General features: G+C 42.6%; 1 protein-coding gene across 2 annotated transcripts in view; it reads left to right on the forward strand.

Moving 5' to 3' along the window:
* The first annotated feature begins 3,486 nt into the window (after nt 1–3,486).
* Uchl3 (ubiquitin C-terminal hydrolase L3) overlaps nt 3,487–9,359 on the forward strand; it is a 44,685-nt gene continuing 38,812 nt past the window's right edge. Inside the window, exons 1-2 of one of the 2 annotated variants that reach the window (XM_021203392.1) lie at nt 3,487–3,625; nt 3,728–3,739. In XM_021203392.1, coding sequence (XP_021059051.1) covers nt 3,584–3,625; nt 3,728–3,739 — 54 coding nt within the window. In that variant the 5' untranslated portion in view covers nt 3,487–3,583. The remainder of the gene's footprint in view (nt 3,626–3,727; nt 3,740–9,359) is intronic. The other variant, XM_029541912.1, reaches the window with a different exon arrangement.

Consider the following 9,359-nt stretch of genomic DNA (forward strand, 5'->3'; position numbering starts at 1 on the left):
TAGAAACAGAGTCATTTTATTGTAGTCATGCCCTCTGATCACGTGTTGAGAATTATGACCTCATATTGAGCACAGATGGTTTCAGACCGGGTGAGACTGGCATGTCTTTACTCGAAAGGCTCTGTTGACAGTTTGGTAGGACAGCCCAGGGTTAGGGCAGATGACAGGGTACTACATGTGCATCCAAATGACAGCGGGGACTATTTCTAATAACAAAAGATAATACAAGTAGGGCAATGGTGGTGCTCGCTTTATAGTCCCAGACCTTGGGATGCAGAGGCAGGTGGATAGCTGTGAGCTCAAGGCCAGCTTGGTCTACAGAGTGACTTTCAGGACTGCAAGGGCTACACAGTGAAACCCTGTCTTGAAGACACCCATCCAACAAAAAGAAAAAGAAAAAGAAAAAATAATAGTCAAGATGGTGTGTCATGAATGGGCTGTGGTTAAATGGAAATATTGATCTCCTTGGGACAATTAAGACGTGAATCTGGTAATCCCCCTGCCCCCAGCAGAATGAATCTCACATGTTGCTCAAGCTGGTTTCAGATTTGCCATGCTCTTGCTTTAGCATCTAAGTTGCTGGTTACAGGTGCAAGGAACTGTACCCAAGCTATATTTAATCAATTCTTAAAAGTTTTTTTTTTTAATTCTACATTTAAAAATTTCAAAAAACAGTTCCTGCTCATAAGATACATTCTACTGATGGCTACCTATGTGGCATTGTGACTCAGCTGTTTTTCCAGAAGCAAGCATGAACTCGTTCATAGCTCTTTAAAATTACTCCTGAGTTATGAGTATCACAGCCTCTGCAGGTATTGTTTTTAATTGCCACTTAACATGTCTTTTAAAAGGTTATGTTGTGACTTGGCATAACAAAAGATTGGTGCTGGTGGAAACAGTCTGAAAGAGTGGATTTTAGGCTAATACAGATTACTAAGAAAATGAACCTCTCTCTCCCTGTCCTTTCCTCCCTTCTCACCTCTCTAGTCTGTTTTTTTTTCTCATTTTCCCTCTCTTCTGTCTTTTTCTCTCTTTGATTGTTTCTTACTACATAGCTAAGATGAACTTGGAGCTCACCCTGCAGCCCCGACTGAGCCTAAGTTCCCAATCCTCACCATGATTCTCCTACCTCTACTTCTCAAGTGCTGGTGTTAGAGGCATGCACTATCATTACACATGGAAACTCATTTCAGGGGTGGAAAAGGTCCCTGCATGTCTGTGATTGACTGCAAAAATACAGCAATGTTGTATTTACAACATTCATGTCGAATTTACAAAGAGATCTTAGCAAGAAGAAAACCCCAGAATCAATAAATAAGGCATATTATAGAACTTCGTCCCCTAGGAGATTAAAAAAAAAAAAAAATCCAGGGGGCTGGAGAGATGGCTCAGTCGTTAAGAGCACTGACTGCTCTTCCGAAGGTCCTGAGTTCAAATCCCAGCAACCACATGGTGGCTCACAACCATCTGAAATGAGACCTCACACCTTCTTCTGGTGTGTCTGAAGACAGCTACAGTGTACTTACATATAACAATAAATCAATTTAAAAAAATCCAAAGCTATATGGCAAAGGGACATTCAAACGTTGGAGGCAATGACACTAAATCTTGAGCCCCACTTTACACTTAATGAGTCAAAATCTGTGCTTCAGATTCAGGCATCATTCATAGGTATGGTCCCATCTGAGGATTAAGGCTCTTTGGACTATGTAGGAACATCCATGCCAATGCGGGAATTAACCTAATAGACTGGAAGTAAGGAGATTGGACATCTGATATGTTTGCAAAGGTTTTGGGGGGGGGCGGAATCTGCAGTTCTGTGAGGGTAATAGAGCCACTCCTCTTTGGCAAAAGACACATTATTGCTACCATCCATGATTGGTGAAGACTTTCCAGTGTGGATGCTTTGGGCTCTCCTATACTTTTGCCAACAATTCCTCCTCCATGGTGTGTAGCTGAACCCGGTTTTCTCATTGGTGTCTCAAGGTAAACTTTAGTAGGATTGTATTTTGGTTTGCTGTTGAGTTATGAGGAAGCAGACATGGTATGTCTACCAGGGAAGAAATTCTCCTGGTAGAGGGATAAGGATGTTGTGTGGAGTATTAGCCAAGCACTAAGAGGAGAAATAAAGGGCAGGACTACGGGAGTCTGGAGAAAAGCAGCTGTCTGAAAATTCCCCTGGCATGCCAAACAGCCCCAGTAGAGACTGAGAATATAGCCAGCACCACAAGAAATCAGACAGCTGCAACTAACTGATCATGAGCCCAACACTGCCAGGTTTACCAAGTCATGAGGTTGGGCAGATATAGCATCAAGCCATCAGACAGATAGGGAGGAGTCAGGGATTACAAGAGTCACCGGGTTATAAAAATAATAGCCAGAGCATGCGTGGGAGAGTTGGAAATTTCCCAAGAAGGACAAATTCAGCATAATAATATTCTTCTCACTTAACTAATCTCTCTCTGAAATCATTCTCTTGGATACAGAATAGTAATAGATATCAGATCAAATTTCTGGAGACCTGCCATGACTCTTGGTTCCTACATATCAAAAGGATTGCCCCTTGAAATATCTTCTGCTTCTCTGTCTTCATAAATGCTACCTATGTCAACTTTTCTGTTTTGCATCTCCCCACATAACTGACAGATGGTATTTCTGCATACATGATTACTCCACTCCTTTCCCCTTTGTGACACTGAGATTGGGCCCAGGGCCTGATGCATGATAGATGAGTGCTCTACCATTTCTCAAATAGCCTTTGAGAATAGTGCGTAGTAGTACGCACTAGCCATTGAGTTAAATCCCGAAAAATAAACAAACAAACAAAATCATTATATTTGGCATCCTGAAATTTAGTGGATGGAGAATGGACATTCAAAATGCTGTTTAACGTCCTTCCGTTTGTACCAAACAGTACGTTGCCTGAGTCCTCTTGGTAGTGGCTCCATATTGTTTCTGAAGCAGAACTGAATGTCTATCTAGCTATCACCTATATCCAACATTTGCCTATTACCTGTATCTCGGGCAGTGCAATAACAGATAAGGCCAACATATCATTCCAGTATCCTCACAAAGGAGCAAGAAGACCATGATTCCAAGGAGTCAACCTCTCTGGCTTGGCTGCCTTAAGGCTAGCAAACCGGTCCCACACTTGCGGAGTAGGAATCCATGACGCGCCCCCTAGAGCTCCTGGTTGGCACTGCAAGAAGGTGAGGTTGCCTGCAAGCACGCGGCCCAGTGGCGCATGCGTAGAACTCGGGTGCTCGCTGGGTGGAAGGGAGAGTCCAAGTGTGAGGGGAGTTCACTGTTGATCAAGGCTTCTTTTTCTCATGAACTAGGACATGGCTCCGGTTTATCAGTTTAATTTGCCTTTTCATTTAAGCCATAACTCCAGGGCTGAGTCTCCGTGGGGCGAGATCAAGCGTCCTGGGGGTCGTGGAAGTTCATTCGTTGGTTTCCCCCTCGGGGCGGCGTTTGGATGGTGCCGGCCCGAGCGCGCGGGGGCGGAAGCAGCGGCGGCGGCGGCGGCGGCGGCGGCGGCGGTGGCGGCTGTCAGAGCTGGAGAGCGGCCGGCGGAGCAGTCATGGAGGGTCAACGCTGGCTGCCGCTGGAGGCCAACCCTGAGGTGAGCGCGGCCGGGTTCCGCAGCCGGGGCCTGAGCGGGTCGGGAGGCCGGCGCCAGCCCGCATGCGCGCGTCGCTAAACCCTCTTCTGTGTCTCGTTTCAGGTCACCAACCAGGTGAGTGCGGTCGGTGCCTGTCACCCCGGACCCCGGAGTCCTTCCCGCCTTTCCCCCGCCGGCCTCTCCGCTGGCCTTCACCTCTGCATCCCCAAGGATCCAGGGATCTCATCCCAGGCGGACGGGCGGCCCCCGGCTGCGGCTCTGGGCGGCTCCGCCCCTCTCGGGCCACCACCTGGCTCCGGGAGATGCCGGTGCAGCGAGCGTCCTCCGTCCCTCCGTCGGACCCCGCGTCGCCGGCGCTGCCTGGGGCCCCCGGGGTCTGAGGTTTGGTAGCCTCTCTCCTGGTACCCCCACCCCGCGCCTTTCCCCATCTTGGTTCGTCTCCTTGCCGTTGCGGGTTCCATCCTGTTCCTTGACCCTGTCCCTTCTAGGTGACTAATTTGCCAACACTTCCTGACTCCCGGCTTTGTAAACTTGCCCACCCAGTTCTGGTAATTCCATCCACCTCCTGTACAATGAAATCACCTTTCAGTCATCTTCTCTTGCCCCATCAAGGTCCTTCTCTTCCCTGCCACGCCCCCTTTCTCTTCCCGTCTTTCAAAGGTGGACCTGGTCGCTGCCTCCTGTACCACACAAAGCCCGGTTTAATCGTCCTGCAATGCGTAGCCACCTGCTACTCTTAAAAGGGAGTTTGTTTTGGATACTGAAGGTTGGGGCTTGGGATGCCTTTCAGCCCCCAAATTAGGTGGAGGAATGCTCTTAGTTATATCTATTTTTTTATTTGCATGGATATGTATTAATTAACCTGTTTTTTTTTTTTTCTGCTCTCAGATTTAGTTCACCTTTGACCGTTCTCTTAGTTTGTTATATAGTTTTCTTCCTTTTCTTCGACATCTTTCCTCTCACAACCGAAGGATAAAGATCTATTTTCAACGTTTAAAAATGTTTTTTGAGACCAGGCATCGTGGTACATGTCTGCAGTATGAGCGTGTGGGAGGCTGAGGTAAAGAGGATTTTGAGTTCCAGCCCAGCCTGAATTGAAATGCTGCCTAAAAACCTGCTCCTCTCCTCCAATTATTATTATTATTATTTTTTAATGGTTTTTGGTTTTTAAAGCGTTTTAGCAAATTCCTTGTATAAAACATACAGGCTTTATGTTAGAGGTGACATCCTTTGTCTTTCAGAATTTTTGAAAGTGATTTCATTTATTGTTTCATTGATTTCGGGTGGAGGTCAGAGGACAGCTTTCTAGATTAGGTTCTCTCTGCCCCTCAGGTGGGTCCTTGGGATTAAACACAGGTCTTTGTACTTGCTAGTGGGAGGAGCCTTTACTCACTGGCCTGACTCCCTGTCGCTCATGTGGGTTTCTTATGTATTTTTGTTAGCATCAGTTCCTATCTTCTTAGTAAGGTAAACTGTGTAAAGTTTGAAACCCAGCACTTCCCAGTTGCCTTGCTATTCACAGCACCCTTTCTGGAGGAGGCCAAATTTCTTTTGTTCTCGCCTCTTTGAAATTCTCTCATCTCTTTCCCTAGTGCATTTTATTTTGTCAAGAGAAAAATCTGAAAGAATTTCCAACTTCTATGCATTAAAAGAAGTGTTTATTTTAGCTGTAATGCAAAGTGATTTTTACACTTTATCGATAGCAATTTACTATATATGTGATAGCTTTTGTTTTGTTGATCTGTCTGTTCTTACGATTATCATTCCATTATTTACTGTGGCTTTATAAGTCCTCAAATAGTATGAATCCAGCATTTGTACCTTTTCTGAATTGTTTAGGCTTTTCTCATTACTTTACCTCCCAGATAAATTTTAGAATGCTTGTCAATCTGTACAGAAACTTGATTGGTGAATGTGTCAACTGGATAGATGTATTCTGAGGAATGTGTCTTTAGTACAGTGGATCTTGTAATCTTGAACCAAGGTGTAGCATCACTTAATTAGGCCTTTGATTTCTTCATCTGTGTTTGATAGTTTGAGCACGTAGCTCTTGGGGAAAAAACTGTTAGATACCTACAAATTTGATGATTTGAGGTGCTCTTGTAAATAGTATTGCTTTAAAATTTCATTCTTAAGTTCTTTGCTATGTATTGAATGCAATTTAAAAATATGCCCACATCCTCGATCTTGCTAAATTCAGGGAGAAGCTGCACTGCGCCTCTGTGTATTTGGTATCTTTTCTGAAGGTCTTGAGGACTTCCTGAACAGACAAACGCATTTTCTGCAGTCAGATGCCCAATCCTAGACTAAACACTTTTATCTCTTATCACACTTGGTAATGTCTTAAGTATGACTTTGAAGTGCTGGTTTCTGATCTTAGCTGGGGAAGCATGTACTCCTTCATTCTAAAGTTAGGCACTTCCAGAGACCTTGTAGAGGCTTTCTCTCAGGCTGAAGAAGTTCTACTTTTTCCTAACTTGTAAAGATTTTTATTAATTAATGTTTAAATTCCTCAAGTGATTTTTTTTAAAAGCATTTCTTGATGATAATCATGGAAAGAATTATATATAATTATATATAAAGATAAATGAACAGAGCTATGACCAGTATTCCTCTGCACCCAAACTAGACAAACTATGAGAAGAAAGTGCACGCGCATACACACACACACACACACAAAATATGTGTGTATATTTATATGTATAAAACTGGACACTTAAAGTCTGTAATTCAGCTGATTTAGAACCTCATTCCTAGATAACTTTGATACATTATAAAATGCTCACTCTGTGGGCTTGTATCTCTTATTAATATGGCTATAAAAGCCTTCAATAATAGATGCATTTTAAAAACATGAGACCATAATCAAAGGCAACCTTTTTTATATTGAAGATTTGATTTGCCATTTAAAGTCTATCAATGTCATTAGCCTTATCAGTTGATTAAAAAAAAAAAAACTAATGATACTAAATGATAATAGTGATTAAAATGATACTAATTACTGTTTTAGGAAACAATACAAAGTTTATATAACAACACAAAGTCTGTGATTTGGCTGATATAGTAGAACCTTATTCCTAGATAGCTTTGATAAATTATAAAATGCATTTACCTCAAAATAATATTTTGAGGACAACTTTTGCACGATCAGTTGTCTGAGAGGAACTAGTTATACTTTGGTGGTTAAACTATGATTGTTTTTCTATCCAGTGGGAAGGCAGAAAGGAAAGCCAGGCAAGTAAATCATTAGCCATTGTTGAAAGAGCAAGGAGAAAATTAACAAGGTGTTGGGTCAGAATCTAGTAGGTACGCCGTGCTGTGGTGTCACTTGGTTGACTTCTTGTTTTCTAGCCACATGTGGGGGCACATACCTGGAGTCCCAGGTACCATCTGGCAGTTATGGGTCTTCTTAACTCTTAGTTTGAGCAAGTACTGTTTTATGCTGTGGTGATGCCTGGTGTTATGCAAGAACAGTCATCCTGCGTCTGTAGCATGGAGATTAGTAATACCTGCTAGGCATCATCTAGAAGAGCTATGCCATATAGTACATCCGGTAAACAGAGATTTTTTGTTTATTTATTTTTATTTTTATTTTTAGTTAGTATCCTGTCGACCTCTTAAGATACTTCGTTTTGCTACAGATTTGACATAAAATAGAAAAAAAAATTTAAGCTCTATCTTATTTACATATATATATTTAAATGGGTAAAAATAGCTGATGGAAAGTTGCAGATAATTGAGCATTAAGAATTAATAGTTGATCTGGGTAACTGTATCACCTATTAATGTACTAGACCTGCATGTAATTTTTTTGTGATATGAGCATGGTCAGTTGATTGTCTAATATATATGTATATAGAAAGAGGGAGCAGGGGAGAGAAAGAGGGAGATAGTTATAATTTAGAAAAATGGTGAGTTTTTAAATAGGGAACCTCCCTAGAATTATTCTTGGTTGTGATGTTATTGAAGAAGTAACATTTTCTTGTTTCATATCTAAAGGAAACTTAAGCATACCATGGCATAGTTTTGCTACTTAAGTAAATGTTTAAAGTTAGAACTAGAGTCGGAGGCCATCTGCTAGATTATTACCAAGAAAATAATGCAGTAATTCTCTCATATAGTGACCACTCCTCTGACATACCCATGGGCCACTATTTTTCATTGTATCTCTTGACCTCTTAGTGGCATTAGAAGAGCAACCTGCTTTCTTGAAACATCATCTTTTATATTTTTACTTTTCTGATAATTCTGATATTTCTAATTTCCCAATTACTTCTTAGGCTGTCTCTGTTTTGCCTTCTCTGGAGGTTCCTGGGGACTTCCTTTGTGAGGTTACCCTTGATTGTCAACTTAGTGGACATATCTGTATGAGGGGCTTTCTAGATTAGGTTTATTTTGTCGGGAAGACCCCAAATGTAGATACCATTCTGTGGTCTGCAGTCTAGGACTAAATGAAAAAGTCATGTGGTAGAGCAGGTGAAGGTGCTGGCCAGCAAGCCTGATGGCCTGAGACTGCTTTGGGACCCACAGGATAGAAGGGGAGCACCAACTCTTGGAAGTTAACCTTAAGTTGCTTTGTCAGGGGTTTGATCACAGCCGGAAGGAAAGCAGTGCCATGCCTGTAGAGCGTGGGTGTACTCCTATGATATTTCCTGGTCTGTTGTTTTTATAACATTTGCCATGACATAGATGGCCCCAGTGGCCCGCTAAGCTCTTCCTTCCTCACCATATTGAACACCTGCGCATTCAACTACTTGGATCTTTCCATCTGGATACTATTAATACCTCCAACAATATAGCTGAAAAGGAAATGTGGATTTCCATCCTCTGAACCACTCTTTCCTCTTGTCTTCCAAAGGCCTTGCAATGCCGCCTTTGCTCAAGCCAGCGCTATAACTCTTCTCCCTGACCATGCCATTTTGAAGAGGCCATTGTGTCTCTTGATTCTCTTGAGGAAATGTCTCTCACCTACCATCTGTGTATTCTGAGATGGTGGCTGCTAATCTTTTCTGTAATCTTTCTAATTGTGTAGATTGTCTTCACAGTACAAGCCACTCACCCTGACCTGGTCAGCCGCTGTGGACTTCTAACTAGTTGTGCTTGTTTTCTCCCCGAAGAGCCATCATCCCTGCTTTTGTTTGGCTTTAGAAAAATGCACGCAGCATCTTGTAATTTTCTGCTTCAGACACTAATGGCCTTCACTGATTGTTTTTAGATTCCAATGCAAGCTCTTCACTGAGGCAGGATGAGGAGGGGTTTCTACCCAGGCTGAACTTCAGGGTTTGAATGCTGAGTCTCTTCTTGCTTCAGAGTCTTCATTGCTTATCCTTAGCTTGTTATTTTATGGCAGTATTTTTTGGTCATTTATAGCTTAAGTTCAAGACTTATACCCAGTTGTCTTGTGTGTGTGTGTGTGAGAGAGAGAAAGAGAGTGTGAGTGTGACATACTAACGTATGCATGCCAAGCCTCCTTTTCCTTTACTGCTTTCCCTTCCCTTTCTCTTTTTGTTTGGTTTCTCTCTCCTCCCTCACCCCTACTCTTCCTCCTCCCTGTTTTTCTTTTTATACAGGGTTTTGTAGTGGCTGAAGCTTGCTTTGAACTCTTGCTTCCTGTAAGCATGAACCACCATATTCAGTTAATTTCTTCAAAATTTTTACTTTGTGATTTAGGTTTCCCCTCTCCCCTCTCCCCTCTCCCCTCTCCCCCTCCCCTCTTCCCTTTCCCCCTCCCTTC

This window comes from Mus pahari, chromosome 8, assembly GCF_900095145.1.
Source record: "Mus pahari chromosome 8, PAHARI_EIJ_v1.1, whole genome shotgun sequence".
Lineage (NCBI taxonomy): Eukaryota > Metazoa > Chordata > Mammalia > Rodentia > Muridae > Mus > Mus pahari.